Genomic DNA, 17468 nt, shown 5'->3' on the forward strand with positions numbered 1-17468 from the left:
AAGCCCTCTTTTCTCTGGGGTTTTCCTGCTGCCCCCAACGCAGCTCAGCCCTTGGGAAAACTGCCTTTTTCAAAGCCCCAAACCCATCCGATGGGGGTCCCTGCGGCTTCTGCCCCCCAAAACCTCTCAGTGTAACTTGGCCATGCGCTTCTGCAAATGCCACTAAAAAGGTGGGTTTTTGTCTTATTTTAAAAAAAGTAACTAGCGAGTGTTAACTTGTTACATAAGAGCGCTCTTGCTTCCTTCCATCTTCTGAGATGTGACTTCATCGCCTGGAATAGTGAAAGGAGCGCAAATCGGCAACCATTGCTGCTGCCCCACGCGCAAAACGCACAAGAGCCCCATGGACGGATCTGGGCCCAGTCCCTCCTTTGCAAACCCAGGCGGCCTTTTCCGCACAGGAATGCTGCCATTTGCGCAAAAGCCATGCTTCGGGTCCAGAAAAAGGCCACGTGTTCCTCCCTGAAAGCAAAGGGCCTCCCAAAGTGGGAGGTGTCCCAGGGCGTCCTCCGCAGGGGTGTCGCATGGGTCGGGTTGGCTTTTCTGCCCCCCAAGGATGCAAAAAACCCCACAAGTGCATCCCCACGAGGCAACACATCCCCACAAACTACACCGAGGGCATTGACAGTGACATTGATGGTGGCACACTTCTTCCTCGGCTGCTGCATTGCCCATTATCCACAGATGGAGCAATTCTGAGGGAGCCTAGGGGATAAGCCACTTCCCAAACCTCCTCAAATACAAAGGACATAGGAGGAGTTGCCTCACAATGGGAAGCATTTTGGACTTCCACACCCATCGCTCTTAGCAAGCCTTGCCTTGTCTAGAGGGTGCGGAGGGCACCGGACGGCCCAGGGCCACTTGACCAAAGTGGCGAGTTCAGGTCTCACCTTGGCAGTCCACTCCCTATAAGGGCTGGGACTCCAGGCACCATCATCCACAGAGGCACCAGAGTCAGGGTTACGGCACATTACTGTCCACAACAAACATCACACTTTGACTGTGCTTCACAACCCTTGTGTTGAAAGGCAACAAGTGAACCACAACGCAGAGCCAAATGCCGCACGCGAGACACACCGGGCAATTCGCACCCATGTCCAAGGCACACCTGGCACACGCAACTCTCCGCCTGCACCGCACATGAATGCCATTTTTTCCTGAAAACATCCCCTGCCTCCACAAGCCCCCCCCCATCCCTGGGTTTCCAGGGCCAGATTTGTCCAGAGGAGGAGGTTTCCCATTGCCTTGCCCTGAGAGGCTGAGAGAGAGTAGCCTCTTGCCCTAGGTCTCCCAGTGGGCCTCCGTGGCCCAGCAAAAGGGATTCGAACCCTGGTCTCCAGAGCCCAGCGCCCCAACCGCTGCGCCAGGCCCAGCTCCTAGTTATTTCAGGCTGAGTCTCTTTTATCCGAAACCCCAAACCCCAAAATGTTGCAAAACCCCAAACTTTGTTCATGGGTGGCTGAGAGAGAGTGGCCCCTTTGCTTTCTGAGGGTTGAAGTGGCACAAATGTTGCTTCATGCACAAAATGATTTAAAATGTTGTGTATATGTTACATGGTTATAAGGGGTATATAACAATACAATATCCACATCTGTCCATATCCACAGGTTCAGCCATAGGTTGAAAATATTGCAAAACATCGGGATTTTATAATTAATTATTGGAAAATGGCTTGAAAATGTTCCCAAAAGCAAACCTTGCTTTTGTCACTTTATACAAGGGCACTATTTTATTATGCCATTGCACACAATGGAACTTGAGCATCCTTGGATGCTGGCATCCATTGGGAGACCCTGGAACCAAACCCCTGGGATACCAAGCCCAGGCCTCCCTGGTCTTCCCCTTCCTTTCTGACCCAGATGCAGCCTCCCTCCTCCTCTGGGATCAGGCTCTGCTTTGGGAGTTTGGGTTTCTGCATCACCATCATGAGAGACAAACACAACATTCACTCCTGCTTCATAGAATCTGTCAGCTGAATGTGTTGCAATGGTTGTATGCCATGCTTTACCCGGCCTCAAGCCTTGCGAAAAGGCGGGTAAGTCCTCGCTATCCTCCAATGGACACCAAAGGGCCAGGAAAGAGGGTTCTCCCCAAACCAGAGGAAGAGCTTCCCCACAGTGGCTGCATCCACACTGCAAAAACAATCCAGTCTGGCACCACTTTTTAACTACCATGGCTCAATGCTGTGGAATGCTGGGAAATGTAGTCTCTTCAGGCGCCAGGACAAACTACAATTCCCAGAATTCCACAGCACCCAGGAGGTCTGCACAGCTGAGTGGGGGGGGATTTGAACCCAGGTCTCCCAACGTCCTTGTCTGGCACTCAGGCCACTAGGCCACATGGTCTCCTCCCAAATCTGGATTATGGGGAGCCAGTGCTAGCAGAAAGCGGGGCGCAGCGGTTTGTGTGTTAGACTAGGGCTCAGGGTTCGAATCCCTGCTCAGCCACAGAAACCCACTGGTCAGCCTTGGAAAGTCACACTCTCTTGGCCTCAGAAGGTGTCCAGCCCTGAAAGCCAGGCACCCCAAAGGCCTTGTGGGGAGACTCCGGGGCCCATCATCCCCAGACAGGGCCTTTCAGGGGCAAAGGGTGCCAGGGAGGGGGGCACATGGTGTGTGTGTGTGTATGGGGGGGGCAGGTGTCTTCCCAATTTGGGGGGGAGGGATGGCATTTGCCCCCCAAGGCAAGGCAGAGACCCCCCCAATGACAGAGAGGGGGAGGCCAAACAGCAGCCCCCAAAAGACAGAGAGGGAGAAGACCCTAATCCCCTCCCCCGAAAGGAAGGAGCAAAGAGGAGGAAGCCCCCCCCGGACTGGGCTGCTGGGGTCTTTCCGGGAGGAAGGGCCCTTCTCCCCTCCCCTCTCCAGGGGCATCTCCCACACATTTCGGGGGTCCCAGAGGAGCAGGGGGGCCGGGGAGGCCCCCTTCTGCCCCCCCCGCGCCCCAGTCCTTTTGGGGGGTCCCCCTCAGGGGCCCTTGAGGAAAGAGAAGGCCAGGCTGGGCGGGGGGGGGGTCTGGAAAGGGAGGACCTGGGCCCCAGGACCCTCTTCAGCCTCAGCCCCTCCCCACAAGAGCAGGGTGGGGGTCTGGGGGGGAAGAGGCCATTTTGGGCCTGGGCCCCGCAGTCCTAATCCTCCTCCCCCTGCAAGAGAAGGGGGGCTATGGGGGGCTGTGGGGGGGTCCCTGGCTGCCGCAGAGGAGAGCCCCCCCAAGAAGAAGAAGAAGAAGAAGGAGCAGCGTCGGAGCCTCCTCCCCCAAAGCCCCCTCCTCCGCCGGGAAGACGGCCGTCGCCTAGCAACCGCACGCCCCCTCCCTCCCTCCCTCCCCCGCCCCCACAGGAAGAAAAAGGAGGAGCTTTGGGCCTTCCTTCGGGGGGGAGGGAGGGAGGGGGTCCCATCTCTGCCCCCCGAAACACGGAGAGACCCGCCTGGAGGGCCCCGGAGGGGAGACACGTGTCGGAGGGGAACGTGGGAAGGAGGCCCCGGGGCAGGAGGGGAACCCCCCCGCAAGGAAGGGAGGGAGGGAGGGATGCAAGGAAGGAAGGATGAAGAGAGAGAGGCAGGGAGGGAGGGACAGGTGCAAGGATGGATGGATCCTGGAGGGAGGGAGGGAGGAAGGGAGGGAGGGGTCGTCCTTGGTGGGGCGGGGGCGCCGGGGGTCCTGGCCTTCTCCTTCTCCTGGTCCTTCTCTTACCGGGGGCCCCTGCTGCTGCGAGGGCGGCGGCGGCGGCGGCGGCGTTGCTGGCGATGGCGCTGGGGCGTCGGGTCCCCCGGAAGGGCGCATAGGACATGGTGCCGGAGGCGCCCTTCAGCCCCGGAGCAGCAGCAGCAGCAGCAGCAGCAGCGGGACCCCGCGCCCCGGCAGACCCCCGCCTCCGCCGCCTCCGCCTCGGCCTCCTCCGGGGAGCATGGACCGGAGCCGAGCCCCCCGGGCCCCCGGGCCCCACCCTCCGCCAGACCCTCGCGAGCCTCGCAGGGAGGATGCCCGACGCCTCGCCTCGCCTCGACCGAGCGAGCGAGCGAGCGACGGAGGCTGGATGCGGCGGCGGCGGCGGCTGCGCGGAGGGAGGGAGGGAGGGAGGGAGGGAGGAGGAGAGCAGGCTGCCTTCCTCCGCCTCCTGCCTCCTCCGGGCGGCCTCTTCTTCCAGCGGCGTCGGCACCGCAGCAAAGGCGAGGGAGGGAGGAGGAAGAGGAAGGAGGAGGAAGAAGAAGACAGAGAGAGAGAGAGAGGAGAGAAGAGGGGGATGGAGGAGAAGGAGGAGGAGAAGGGGGCGCCCGCAGCCCCAGCCCTGCAAGAGAAGGCAGCCTGGCCTTCAGGCCACAAGGCCAGCCCCAGCCCAGGCTGCAGCCGACAAGGCCAAGGCGATCCTAGGCCTAGGCCCCGCCCCTGCCTTGGCCAGGACTCACCTGGAAGGACCCTGGGCCCAGTTCTGGGCAAAGCCAGTCCAAAGGGACCTGGAGAAGCTGGAGCCCTAAAGTGGGGATGAAGGGCCTGCCTGGGAAGCAGGGCTGGCCCAGGAGCCCTCCTTTGGTCCAGCAGCAGCCCTTGGAGGAAGGGAGGGATTGGGGGAGCCAGGCCAGGGGCCCTGGGGCTGGGAGGCCAAGGAGGAGGCCAAGGGGTTCTCTTGGGGGCCTTTCCTGGGGAGGGCCCTGGGAAAGGGAGGGTCGCCCGCCTTCCAGGAAGCCCCCCTGAGCAGCTCTTGGTGGCCCTCCTTCCAAGAGCCCCAGAAGACCAAGCCCAGCCCAAGGCCCAGGAGGGCAAGAAGGGCAAGCCCCTTCTCTGGAGGGTCACCGAAGGCACTGAGGAAGCAGGCGGGAGTCTCAGGCGGCCAAGCTCTTTCTTTCAAGATCTCTCTTCTCTACACACGGAGTCCACAGACTAACACAGCTATGTCTTTGCATTCAGCACAGAAACAGAGTGTCTTTGCAAGGAATGAAACGTCAGCCGTGCAAAATTCACTCTCATTTGAGCTCCTAATGGTCTGCTCCTGGCCTTGTCTTTGCAGAGAGACTGCTGCTCCTCCATCCTCCGCTTCCAGTCATTTCTGTGTTGGCCATCGAGAGACGTCCCGGACTCAGCTGCCTTTGGAGACTGGGTCTGTCCGAACTCAGCCCCTCTCCTGCTCCGTCTCTTGGTCCTGGGCCGAAAGGATCCTACAAACTTTGGTTCTCTTCCGTTTCCTCTGTTTGCGTCCCAATGGCCGAGGTTGACCTACGTCTCCCATTTTGGACCGTGGCCCATTTCCCAAAGGAGGGACTCCAGAGTAGAGTCTTTTAATGTCTTCGTCGTTGCCTTTGTAGTTGGAGCATAAACTGGGATTATGGTTTCCCTGAAGTCTTCTTGATAGGATTCATGTCCCCTGGCTGCTTCCGCTCCCTCTCTCCTCGCTATCAGTGCCGCCCGCTTCCTTCTTGGAGATGTCCTTTCCTTTCTAATTCTCTGAGGCAAAATGTCCCCTTCCTGCCCACGGCCGCGCTCTCGCCCACGCGGGCCTTGCAAGGCCCATGCCTCCCAGTGCCTCGTCCTGCAATGCCCAGCGTCCCCAGATTCCTGCTCCTCCCGTTCCGTGTTCCTGGCGTTCGGCTTCGGACTTCCCTTCCGCCAATCAGCAGGTCAGCAGCTGAGTGTCCGGTGCTCTCTGGCCAGAGACTATCACATCCCCACTCTGCCTTTGGTCAAGGCGCACTCTCTTGGCCTCGGAGGTTGGCAACAGCAGGGCAAGAGCTGTGTTGACGGTTTGGGGTGACAGTGTGGTGCAGTGTTTTAACTGTTTTAATGGGTACTCTTTTTGAGTGCTTTCATCTTTTGATTGCACTTCATTCTTTCGAACTATGCTTTAATATTGTACTAGTTTAATTTGCACTTTTGTATGTTTTTAACTGTACTGTTTGAATTTGTAAGCTGTTTTGTGTCCCAGTTTTTGGGGAAAGCAGGATAGACAGGATATACCTCCACATTTGCTGGGGTTAGGGCCAAGGACCCCCCCCCCCCAAGTTAAAAACCACAAAGAAAAAGAACACTATCTTTTTTAACCTGAGAAAACACCTCTCTAGGAACCTCAAGGTCCTCCAGTGCAACTTTGTGGTCAACATCTGCCATAAGCTGAGCATAGAATCATAGGAGGTCTTTAAACAGAGGCTGGGTGGCCATCTGTCAATGGGGATGCTTGGACTGAGAGTTCCTGCATGGCAGAAGAAGGGGGTTGGACTGGATCAGGGCCCTTCTTGGGGTCTCTTCCAAGTTTATGTGTCTGTCATTCTATAGAATGATAGAGTTGGAAGAGACCCCAAGGGCCATCCAGTCTGACCCCATTCTGCCATGCAGGAACTCTCAATCAAAGCATCCCCACTGACAGATGGCTGAGCACCCTTTGGGTTTGAACAGTCAACCAATGACAAATCCATGTAACAGTTGCCTTGTCCCACATTTTACAAGCTTGTTTGCAAGAATGTCATGGGAAACCTTGTCAAAGGCCTTACTGAAATCAAGATATACTACATCCACAGCATTCCCTTCATCTACCAAGATGGTCATTTTATCAAAGAAAGAGATCAGATTTGTCTGGCATGACTTAGAATCATAGAATAATAAAGTTGGAAGAGACCGCAAGGGCCCTGATCCAGTCCAACTCCCTTCTGCCATGCAGGAAATCCAAATCAAAGCATCCCCGACAGATAGCCATCCAGCTTCTGCTTAAAGACCTCCAAAGAAGGAGATGCCACTACACTCCAAGCATCTTCCATGGTCAAATAGCTCTTACTCTCAGGAAGTTCCTCCTAATGTTGAGGTGGAATCACTTTACCTGGAGCTTGCATCCATTGTTCCAGATCTTGTTTTCTGGAGCAGCAGAAAACAAGCTTGCTCCCTCCTCACTATGACATTCCGATAACGAAGGAGACTCTGGCATGCTAACTAGTTATGCGACCCCCGAGCGCTTGCCTCCCTGGATGAAGATTAACCATCCATTATGAAGCCAAGCCCTCTCTCCAGTCCATCTGCCTTGGTCCAGGCCTTGGAGGTAGAGAGGAACTGCCGGACCTCATCCCCTTCCCCACCACTACTCCCTTCTCCTTTTGTGTCATGTCTTTTTAGATTGTAAGCCTGAGGGCAGTGAACAAGACTGTATGTACAGCGCTGTGTAAATTTACAGCGCTTCATAAATAAAGGTTAATAATAATAATAATAATAATAATCTTTCAAATATTTAAACAGGGCTCTCATATCACCTCTTAACCTTCTTTTCTCCAGGCCAAACATTCCCAGCTCCCTGAGTCGTTCCTCATAGGGCTTCATGGTTTCCAGACCCTTCACCATTGTAGTTGCCCTCCTTTGGACACATGGCTCCAGTTTCTCAATGTCCTTTTTGAATTGTGTGGCCCAGAACTGGACACAATATTCCAGGTGGGGCCTGACCAAAGCAGAATACAGTGGCACTATTACTTCCCTTGATCTAGACACTATACCTCTATTGATGCAGCCTAAAATTGCATAGGCCTTTTTAGCTACCGGATCACACTGTTGACTCATGTTCAACTTGTGGACTCCTTGGACTCCTAGATCACTTTCACACGTAGTTTCATTCAGCCAGGTGTCCCCCATAATCCTATATCTATGCATTTCATTTTTCTGCCCTAAGTGCAGTACCTTACATTTCTCCGTGTTGAATTTCATTTTATTGGCTTTGGCCCAGCTTTCTAGTCTATTCAGATCATTCTGAATTTTGATCCTGTCCTCTGGGGTATTAGCTATTCCTCCTAATTTGGTGTCATCTGCAAATTTGATAAGTATGCTCCCAATTCTGTCCTCCAAGTCATTGATAAAGATGTTGAACAGTACTGGGCCCAGGACAGAGCCCTGTGGGACCCCACTGCTCATTTCCCTCCACGATGAAAAGGAGCCATGGCTGACCATCCTTTGGGTTCGGCCGGTCAACCAATTGCAAATCCATGTAACAGTTGCCTTATCTAGCCCACCTTTTACAAGCTTGTTTGCAAGAATATCAAGGGGGACTTTGTCAAAGGCCTTACTGAACCCAAGATATACTATATCCACAGCATTCCCTTCATCTCTCAATCCCTGTCCTTCGTGGCTGGCAGCTCAGGGGAGAATGGCTGTAACCTCGATGTTACGCCGTATAATTAATTCATCCTTCAGGGAAGGGCGGTTTCCATCTAGCCTAAAGTTGGCCGTTGTAAAACCATTGCTAAAAAAGCCCTCCCTGGACCCCCTGATTCGGAATAATTATCGGCCTGTTTCGCTGCTGCCTTTTTTGGGGAAGGTGATCAAGAGAGCAGTTGCTTTCCAGCTTCAGGGGATCTTGGAAGAAACAGATTTTCTAGACCCATTTCAAACTGGCTTCCGGGCGGGCTATGGAGTTGAGACTGCCATGGTCGCCTTGTTTCGATGATCTCCGTCTGGGCATAGACAGGGGGAGCGTGTCCCTGTTAGTGCTCTTAGACATCTCAGCGGCTTTCGATACCATTGACCATGGTATCCTTCTGGAACGCCTGAGGGAGTTGGGTATCGGGGGCACTGTGCTCCAGTGGTTCCGATCCTACCTTTCGGGTAGATTCCACATGGTGCAGCTGGGGGGCGTGTGCTCCAATAAGAGGGCCCTGACATCTGGTGTCCCTCAAGGAGCCATTCTGTCCCCCATGCTTTTTAACATTTACATGAAACCGCTGGGAGAGATCATCCGGAGACACAGGGCGCGGTGTTATCAGTACGCTGATGACACCCAAATATGCTTCTCTGTGTCTCTGACTGATGCAGTGACTAGGGAGGGCATCTCTCCTCTTAATGCTTGATTGGAGTCGGTAATGGGCTGGATGAGGGAAAACAGACTCAGACTGAATCCAGAGAAAACGGAAGTACTTGTCATAGGTTCCCCTGGCCCGGGGATGGAGATTTGTCCACCTGTCCTGAATGGGGTCACACTCCCCTTGAAGGACTCCGTTCGCAGTCTGGGGGTGCTTCTGGACTCGTCGCTCCACCTTACATCTCAGGTGGATGCGACAGTCAGGAGCATCTGTTACCAGCTTCAGCTGATACGCCAGCTGCGACCCTACCTGGGCCGGGGGGACCTTGAGACCGTAGTACATACTCTGGTAACCTCTCGGTTGGATTTCTGTAATGTGCTCTACACGGGGCAACCCTTGTTCCAAACCCAGAAGCTTCAATTAGTGCAGAATATGGCAGCAAGGTTGGTCACTGGATGTTCCAGGACCAGCCATATAACACCTATTTTGCAAGATCTACATTGGCTGCCCATTCGCTTCTGGGTGCAATACAAGGTGTTGGTTATTACCTATAAAGCCCTAAATAGCTTGGGCCCAGGGTACTTGGAGGACTGCCTCTCCCCATATAATCCACCCCGCGCTCTCAGATCGGTCAGGAAGCAGCTGTTAAGGGTTCCCAAGACGAGATATACCTCGTCTTCTCGGCCCCACAGACCTGGAACTCCCTTCCTGACGACCTCCGCTGTCACCTCCCTTGACCAGTTTAGGAAGGAACTCAAAACCTATCTCTTCTGACAAGCTTTCCCCCTGGGATTGATGTCAGACTAACTGGACGATGATTGTTGGGATCCTCTTTTTTCCCCTTTTTGAAGATGGGGACAACGTTTGCTCTCCTCCAGTTTGATGGGATTTCTCCTGTTTTCCAGGAGTCCTCAAAGACTATTATTGCCAATGGCTCCGATATTACATTTGCCAGTTCTTTTAGTACCCTTGGATGGAGTTCATCTGATCCTGGAGACTTAAATTCATTTAGATTAACCAGGTATTCCTCTACTATCTCTTTACTTATTCTGTCCTCTGCTCCATTATCCTCAGGTTGAGCATCCTTTGCCTTTTCTGAGAAGACGGAGGCAAAGAACATTTCAATTAAAAAACATTTAAATTTTTAAGAATTATAATTGAGTATTTTTTCTTTTTTAAAAAAGCACACTTTATAACCACATGAAACTCTGTCTAGGACAATGGTTCTCAACCTTTGTTGGGCCACAACCCCCTTTGGGGACGAAAGTCCAGCCCACGACCTCCCTGATAGGTTGGGAGACCGGGAAGGGGTGGGACTTTCGGCTGCCTACAAGCCCCAGTGGGCTTTGTGGCCGGAAGTCCCACCCCTTCCCAGCCTCCCAACCAATTTGGGAGGCCGCAGAGGGAAAAGGGGCGGGACTTCTGGTCACAAAGCCCGCTGGGGCTTGCAGTCCTGTCCCCCTACTCCCCGCGGTTGCCTGGCAGCCCAGGGGAGAAGAGGAGGAGGCGGCCCACCCGTCCCTTCCTCCTCGCGGGTGCTTGCACCCGCGGGGAGGAAGGGAAAGGAGGAGGGACCCGTGGGGAGGAAGGGAGAGCAGGAGGGACCCGCAGGTAGGAAGGGAGAGGAGGAGGGACCCGCAGGTAGGAAGGGAGAGGAGGAGGGACCCGTGGGGAGGAAGGGAGAGGAGGAGGGACGCGCGGGGAGGAAGGGAGAGCAAGAGGGACCCGCGGGGAGGAAGGGAGAGCAGGAGGGACCCGCGGGGAGGAAGGGAGAGCAGGAGGGACCCGCGGGGAGGAAGGGAGAGCAGGAGGGACCCACGGGGAGGAAGGGAGAGCAGGAGGGACCCGCGGGGAGGAAGGGAGAGGAGGAGGGACCCGCGGGGAGGAAGGGAGAGGAAGAGGGAGCCACGGGGAGAAAGGGAGAGGAGGAGGGAGCCGCGGGGAGGAAGGGAGAGGAGGAGGGAGCCGCGGGGAGGAAGGGAGAGGAGGAGGGACCCGCGGGGAGGAAGGGAGAGGAGGAGGGACCCGCGGGGAGGAAGGGAGAGGAGGAGGGACCCGCGCGGAGGAAGGGAGAGGAGGGAGCCGCGGGGAGGAAGGGAGAGGAGGAGGGACCCGCGGGGAGGAAGGGAGAGGAGGAGGGACCCGCGGGGAGGAAGGGAGAGGAGGAGGGACCCGCGGGGAGGAAGGGAGAAGAGGAGGGAGCCGCGGGGAGGAAGGGAGAGGAGGAGGGACCCGCGGGGAGGAAGGGAGAGGAGGAGGGACCCGCGGGGAGGAAGTGAGAGGAGGAGGGAGCCGCGGGGAGGAAGGGAGAGGAGGAGGGACCTGCGGGAAGGAAGGGAGAGCAGGAGGGACCCGCGGGGAGGAAGTGAGAGGAAGAGGGAGCCGCGGGGAGGAAGGGAGAGGAGGAGGGAGCCGCGAAGAGGAAGGGAGAGGTGGAGGGACCCGCGGGGAGGAAGGGAGAGCAGGAGGGACCCGCGGGGAGGAAGGGAGAGGTGGAGGGACCCGCGGGGAGGAAGTGAGAGGAGGAGGGACCCGCGGGGAGGAAGTTAGAGGAGGAGGGACCCGCGGGGAGGAAGGGAGAGGAGGAGGGACCCGCGGGGAGGAAGGGAGAGGAGGAGGGACCCGCGGGGAGGAAGGGAGAAGAGGAGGGAGCCGCGGGGAGGAAGGGAGAGGAGGAGGGACCCGCGGGGAGGAAGGGAGAGGAGGAGGGACCCGCGGGGAGGAAGTGAGAGGAGGAGGGAGCCGCGGGGAGGAAGGGAGAGGAGGAGGGACCTGCGGGAAGGAAGGGAGAGCAGGAGGGACCCGCGGGGAGGAAGTGAGAGGAAGAGGGAGCCGCGGGGAGGAAGGGAGAGGAGGAGGGAGCCGCGAAGAGGAAGGGAGAGGTGGAGGGACCCGCGGGGAGGAAGGGAGAGCAGGAGGGACCCGCGGGGAGGAAGGGAGAGGAGGAGGGACCTGCGGGAAGGAAGGGAGAGCAGGAGGGACCCGCGGGGAGGAAGTGAGAGGAAGAGGGAGCCGCGGGGAGGAAGGGAGAGGAGGAGGGACCCGCGGGGAGGAAGGGAGAGGTGGAGGGACCCGCGGGGAGGAAGGTGGAGGAGGAGGGACCCGCGGGGAGGAAGGGAGAGGTGGAGGGACCCGCGGGGAGGAAGTGAGAGGAGGAGGGACCCGCGGGGAGGAAGTTAGAGGAGGAGGGACCCGCGGGGAGGAAGGGAGAGGAGGAGGGAGCCGCAGGGAGGAAGGAAGAGGAGGAGGGACCCGCGGGGAGGAAGGGAGAGGAGGAGGGAGCCGTGGGGAGGAAGGGAGAGGAGGAGGGAGCCGCGGGGAGGAAGGGAGAGGAGGAGGGAGCCGCGGGGAGGAAGGGAGAGGAGGAGGGACCCGCGGGGAGGAAGGGAGAGGAGGCAGGCCACCCGTCCCTTCCTCCCCGCCCCCTTCCCCTTTTCCCACACGATGCCTGCTGCAGCGCTGGCACCCGCGGGGAGGAAGGGGAGGGGGAGGCGGGGGGATTCCCAACCTGGAGACCCCCCAGAAAGGGTCGCGACCCCCAGGTTGGGAACCCCTTGTCTATGAAAATAGGTTAAGGCTCCGTGTGTCTGATATTGCAATTGGAAGGAATGATTCCAATTTTGCGCCAACCCCCGAGGCCTCTCCTTCCTCTCCCGTGTCCCTAGATCCTGGAGGCCCAAAGGGAGGCCATGGCAAAAGCGGGCTTTGATTTGGGGAATAGTAACGGCAGGCCTTCCATAGTTCCATAGTCGAGAGACCAGCGGAAGGCTCTGGCTGTGGAATCCTGCCTCTGAGGCTGCCTTGAGAGCCCTTGCTTCCTCCCCATCCATGGAGGCCAGGGGCCTGCGGCCTCTCTTGCAAGGCCTCTTGCCATCCTCCTCTGGGTGCATCTGCGCCGGAGGGAACGCTCCGCTTTGGCGATGCTTTGGGTGCTGCTGCTGCTCCATCCTTTGGGCCATGAGCCTTCTTCTTCCCTGGGCCTCTGCCCCCAGAAAAGGATGCTTCGAGGGCAGCGCGCCTTCGCCTGCCGGCGTCTACACTGTTGGAGCAACCAACGCAGCCTGGCGCCGCTCTGAGTACGATGCCACCTCCGCCTTTGGCAGTTCCTCAAGGGCTTTAAGAGCCTTGGGGCCAAGAGGGCTGGCGCCTCACAAACACTGCAGGGCCCAGGATTCTGCTGCATCCAGCCGTGGCACTGAAAGCGGTGCCAACCCACATGATTTCTGCAGTGCAGATGTGTCCCAAGAGCCCGGCTGGTTCTCCTTCAGGGACCCTTTCCACGCCTACCTTGCCTCCGACAATCCAAAGACAAGTGCATCTTGTTCCCAAAGGCCTTTCAGGACCTGCTATAGCGGGGGGGGGGGGGGGTGGTGGTGGTGGTGGTTGGGATCTGTAGTTTCCGCAAGGCCTCCTCAGCCTCCTCTGGGCCTCTACAGGAATCCCATAATGCATTTAAGCCTTTTCTGAACTGCATCTGCACCAGCCTCATCCCTATATGGGATCTTTATGGGATCTGTAGTTTCTGCCAGTCCTCCTTAGCCCTCCTTTGGGGGCCTCTGCGCTGCATTTTGAAGCCAAGCGCTGCGGCTCCAGCCCCTAGAAATCCCGGGATCTGCAGTTTCCGCAGAGGAATAAGCGCAGCTCTCCCTGCAGCCATCCCTCTGGGCAGCCTGGGCTCGTCTGCACCGCAGAAAGCAACGCAGTTGGACCCCGCTTGAACTGTTGCGGAGGGCCTGGCAAAACTACGGATCCCGCTGCCTTCCATCGGCAGGAAGCTGCGCTTAAAGCGCTAACAAACCGCGTCGCTCCCGACCGCTCTCTCTCTCTCTCTCTCTCTCCTTCTGTGAGCCGGGGATGCTGGGACTTGTAGTCCCCAAACGCCTTGCCGGATGGAGAGGCAGAGCAAGTGACGTAAACACATGGGGGCGGGGCCTGCTGTTCCCGTGGTGCGGACCCGAAAGGGAGCAGGTAGAGTCCCCGAAGCAGGACTTGCAAGGACCCCTCCCCCCTCCCTCCCTCCCCCCTTCTTCCCCATATCTCTTCCGTCTGTGAGAAGGGCATTCACACGCAGCGCCGCCTGACACGTGTCTCGGCCCCATGGCCCCCGAGGGCCTCCTCGCTCCCAGCGCCACAAAGAGGAGGGCCAGGGGGGCCAAGGGCTGGGTGAGTAGGGCCCCTTCCCCCATAGCACCCCACGCCCCCTTCCCCAGGACCCCCATGCCTCCCCTTCCCCCCTGCCCTGGGACCCCCCATAGCACCCCATACGCCCTTCCCCATGGACCCCCCATGCCTCCCCCCTGCCCTGGGACCCCCCATAGCACCCCATACCCCCTTCCCCAGGGACCCCCCATGCCTCCCCCCCTGCCCTGGGACCCCCCATAGCACCCCACGCCCCCTTCCCCAGGACCCCCATGCCTCCCCTTCCCCCCTGCCCTGGGACCCCCCATAGCACCCCATACGCCCTTCCCCATGGACCCCCCATGCCTCCCCCCTGCCCTGGGACCCCCCATAGCACCCCATACCCCCTTCCCCAGGGACCCCCCATGCCTCCCCCCCTGCCCTGGGACCCCCCATAGCACCCCACGCCCCCTTCCCCAGGACCCCCATGCCTCCCCTTCCCCCCTGCCTTGGGACCCCCCATAGCACCCCATACCCCCTTCCCCAGGGACCCCATGCCTCCCCCCCTGCCCTGGGACCCCCCCATATCACGCCACGCCCCCTTCCCTAAGACCCCCATGCCTCCCCTTCCCCCCTGCCCTGGGACCCTCCCATAGCACCCCAGGACCCCTTCCCCAGGACCCCCATGCCTCCCCTTCCCCCCTGCCCTGGGACCCCCCCCATAGCACCCCACGCTCCCTTCCCTAGGACCCCAATGCCTCCCCCCCTGCCCTGGGAACCCCCATAGCACATCACATCCCCTTCCCCAGGACTCCGATGCCTCTCCTTCCTCCCTGCCCTGGGACCCCCCATAGCACCCCATACCCCCTTCCCCAGGACCCCCATGCCTCCCCTTCCTCCCTGCCCTGGGACCCTCCCATAGCACCCCACACCCCCTTCCCCAGGACCCCCATGCCTTCCCTTCCCATCTGCCCTGCTCCTCCATAGCACCCCATGCCCCCTTCCCCTGTGACCCCATGCCTCCCCTTCCCATCTGCCCTGCTCCCCCATAGTACCCTATGCCCCCTTCCCCAGTCCTTTCCAGGGACCCCTATGCCTCCCCTTCTTGTCTGTCCTGACCCCCATAGCACCCCACGCCCCCTTCCCCAGGGACCCCTAGCCTTTCCCAGGGACCCCAGGCCTCTCCTTCCCCCCTGCCCCGCAAACCCCCATAGCACCCCTACACTTCTTTCCCAAGAGACCCTGAGCCCTTCCCAGGGACCCCCATGCTTCCCCTTCACCCCGGCCCTGGGACCCCCATAGCACCCCCACACCCCCTTCCCCAGGGACCCCCAGCTCTTCCCATGGCCCCCCTATACTTCCCCCCCTACCCTGGACCTGCACCGCTTTCCCAGCCCCCCAGCCCTACCCAGGGATCCCTACTCAGAGACCTTCTCACTCCTCCAGCCCTCTTCCCCGCATGGGGGTCCTGTATTGTGGGTGGGGGCTCTTCCTCGCCTGCAGGGCTGGGCGGGTGGGGCCCCTCCATTTTGCCTCCATTGTTCCTCTTGTGCCGCAGGTCCTCCTCCTCTCTCTGCCGCTGCTGATGACCGCACTCCTTCGGCCTCTTTCCGCCTCCCATCGCCTCCTGGCCTCTTTCTTCTCAGCCTCCGCTTCGCCTTCTCCTGCTGCCTCCATGGCCTCCACGGCTGGACCTGGGGCCCCCACATCCGCCTCCTCCACCTACACCCCTGGGACCCTCTCAGCCGCCTTCGTCACCTGCCCCAACCAGATGGTCGCCAGGGAGATCGCCAGGTCAGGGGGCGATGGTGGGCCAGACAGTGTCACCCCTCTTGGGGACGATGGGGCCACCACTGTTGCTGGCAGCAGGAGCGACCAGTGGGACCAGGGGATACTGGGGGAGGGGGCTGTGGGTTGCCCCGTGTGTGTGTGTGGAGAACCCCCATTGACCCTTCACCTCCGGCCTTCCTCCCTGCAGGGCGGTTGTGGAGAAGCGGCTGGCGGCCTGCGTGAACCTCGTCCCCCAAATCACCTCCATGTGAGCCCCCCTTCCCTCGCCGTGGGTACTGATCTTGGGGATCAGCTGTAGGCTCCACGTGGATCAAGTGCCGGGGCCTGGACAGTGTGGGCCCCTTTCCTTAGTTGCATCTCTCTTTTCCTCGCAGCTATGAATGGAAAGGGAAGATCGAAGAGGACTCAGAGGTCCTGCTGGTGAGTGGGGTCTTCCGGACAGGGGTCACAACAGGGCAGCCCCCCCAATTCTGCAGCCCCCCCCAGAAAACCACTACTCTTTTAAAAATATACAACTTCTCTTTTCTGTCCCCCTTTTTGGACCGTTGTATTGCCTTCGGTTATTACCTGCCTTGATCCCCAAAAGGGAAGAGGTGGGATATAAATAAATAGATTACTATTATTATTATTATTACTACTACTACTACTACGGTTTTCAGGGTCCCTCCTGGCTGTGGGTGGCTAATAAAAGTAACTTTTCTCAGGCTCAGGATGGATGGGGGGCTGCCCCACTGGAGGGAGGGATTCCCCTCTTAGGTGGCAACGCGGGGGGGGGGGCAGTTACTTCCTGCTTGTAGGCAATGCCTTGTGCGCTTCTTTAGTGTGGGCCTATTCTGTGCGCACATGTGGGTGTGGGAGCACAGTGAGATATATGGGGGGACCCTGTCTCAGCCCTTCTTCACTTCTGCAGATGATCAAAACCCGCAGTTCCCGTGTCTCCGCCTTGGCCGAATTCATCCGGTGAGTGCTATGGAGACAAGGTCATACACACACTTGACCCTCCATATTCGCTAGGGTTAGGGGCACAAGACCCCCATGAATATGGAAAAACCACAAATCACAAAAATGTCATGTTATTACCAGAGAGGGAACCTCTCTGGGAATCTCTAGGTGCTCCAGGGCAACTCTGTGGTCAGTGTCCGACAGACACTGGCCATAGAACTGCTCTGGAGGAGCTACAAAGGCCTAGTATTCTCTCTAGGAATCTCTAGGTCCTCCAGGGCAACTCTGTGGTCAATGTCCAACAGACACTGACCGTAGAACTGCGCTGGAGGAGCTACAAAGGCCTAGTAGGTCCTCCTTTAGTTTGACTTTTGGTTAAAGATGACTATAGAGTTTCACTGGAGGACCTAGTTGTTCCTAGAAAGAACACGTTAATCAAATCCGTCAATAATCAAAGCTGCAAATATCAAAGCCACAAATATGGAGGGATGTGTGTGTGATCTAGGGGCTTTATGGTGGCCAGAAGGGGGGTGGAATTGGGGGGAGACGGAGACCAGCCCCCCGGCCTTTCGTCTTGCAGGAAGATCCACCCGTATGAAGTCGCCGAGGTGATTGCGGTCCCGATCCAGGAGGGCAACCCCCCGTACTTGCGGTGGGTTGAGGAGGCCGTTCCGGAGGAGGAGCCCCCCCAGTGAAGAGCCAGGAAGCCAGGCTCACGCAGCAAATGTTTTTTCTTACAAACATAGGATTAAAATACATGACTGTTGCCAATAATTGTTGTTGCAAAAATATGATTAAAAACAAATGTGGTTGGGCATTTTGAAGCACAACTCCCAACATCCCCCAATTGTTTCCGAT

The 17468-nt window shown here is 58.2% G+C and overlaps 2 protein-coding genes across 6 annotated transcripts in view; one reads left to right on the plus strand and one right to left on the minus strand.

Moving 5' to 3' along the window:
* Positions 1-3785, minus strand: part of LOC149278092 (ras/Rap GTPase-activating protein SynGAP-like) — a 45524-nt gene extending 41739 nt beyond the window's left edge. For 3 of the 5 annotated variants that reach the window (XR_016278792.1, XM_089502399.1, XM_089502404.1), the window contains exon 1: positions 3694-3774. The gene's annotated coding sequence lies outside the window, so the exon portion shown is untranslated. Of the gene's footprint in view, positions 1-3693 lie in introns of all 5 variants that reach the window. The other 2 variants (XM_089502405.1, XM_089502403.1) reach the window with 1 other exon arrangement.
* Positions 3786-13784: 9999 nt separating this feature from the next.
* LOC149278093 (protein CutA homolog) lies at positions 13785-17384 on the plus strand. Its single transcript, XM_089502409.1, has 6 exons — positions 13785-13922; positions 15436-15671; positions 15856-15915; positions 16043-16088; positions 16579-16628; positions 17191-17384. The coding sequence occupies exons 1-6, from the start codon at positions 13857-13859 to the stop codon at positions 17303-17305; spliced, it is 573 nt and encodes a 190-aa protein (XP_089358535.1). The 5' UTR covers positions 13785-13856; the 3' UTR covers positions 17306-17384.
* Positions 17385-17468: the final 84 nt, after the last annotated feature.

Source organism: Sceloporus occidentalis, unplaced genomic scaffold (assembly GCF_023333645.1).
Source record: "Sceloporus occidentalis isolate IW3139 unplaced genomic scaffold, rSceOcc1.0.p SCAF_201, whole genome shotgun sequence".
Lineage (NCBI taxonomy): Eukaryota > Metazoa > Chordata > Lepidosauria > Squamata > Phrynosomatidae > Sceloporus > Sceloporus occidentalis.

Coding starts and splice junctions, on each gene's coding strand:
- LOC149278093 (XM_089502409.1), top strand. CDS start 13,857: ATGGCCCCCGAGGGCCTCCTCGCTCCCAGCGCCACAAAGAGGAGGGCC. Junction 15,672..15,855: donor GTCGCCAGGGAGATCGCCAG/GTCAGGGGGCGA, acceptor TCCTCCCTGCAG/GGCGGTTGTGGAGAAGCGGC. Junction 16,089..16,578: donor AGGACTCAGAGGTCCTGCTG/GTGAGTGGGGTC, acceptor TCACTTCTGCAG/ATGATCAAAACCCGCAGTTC.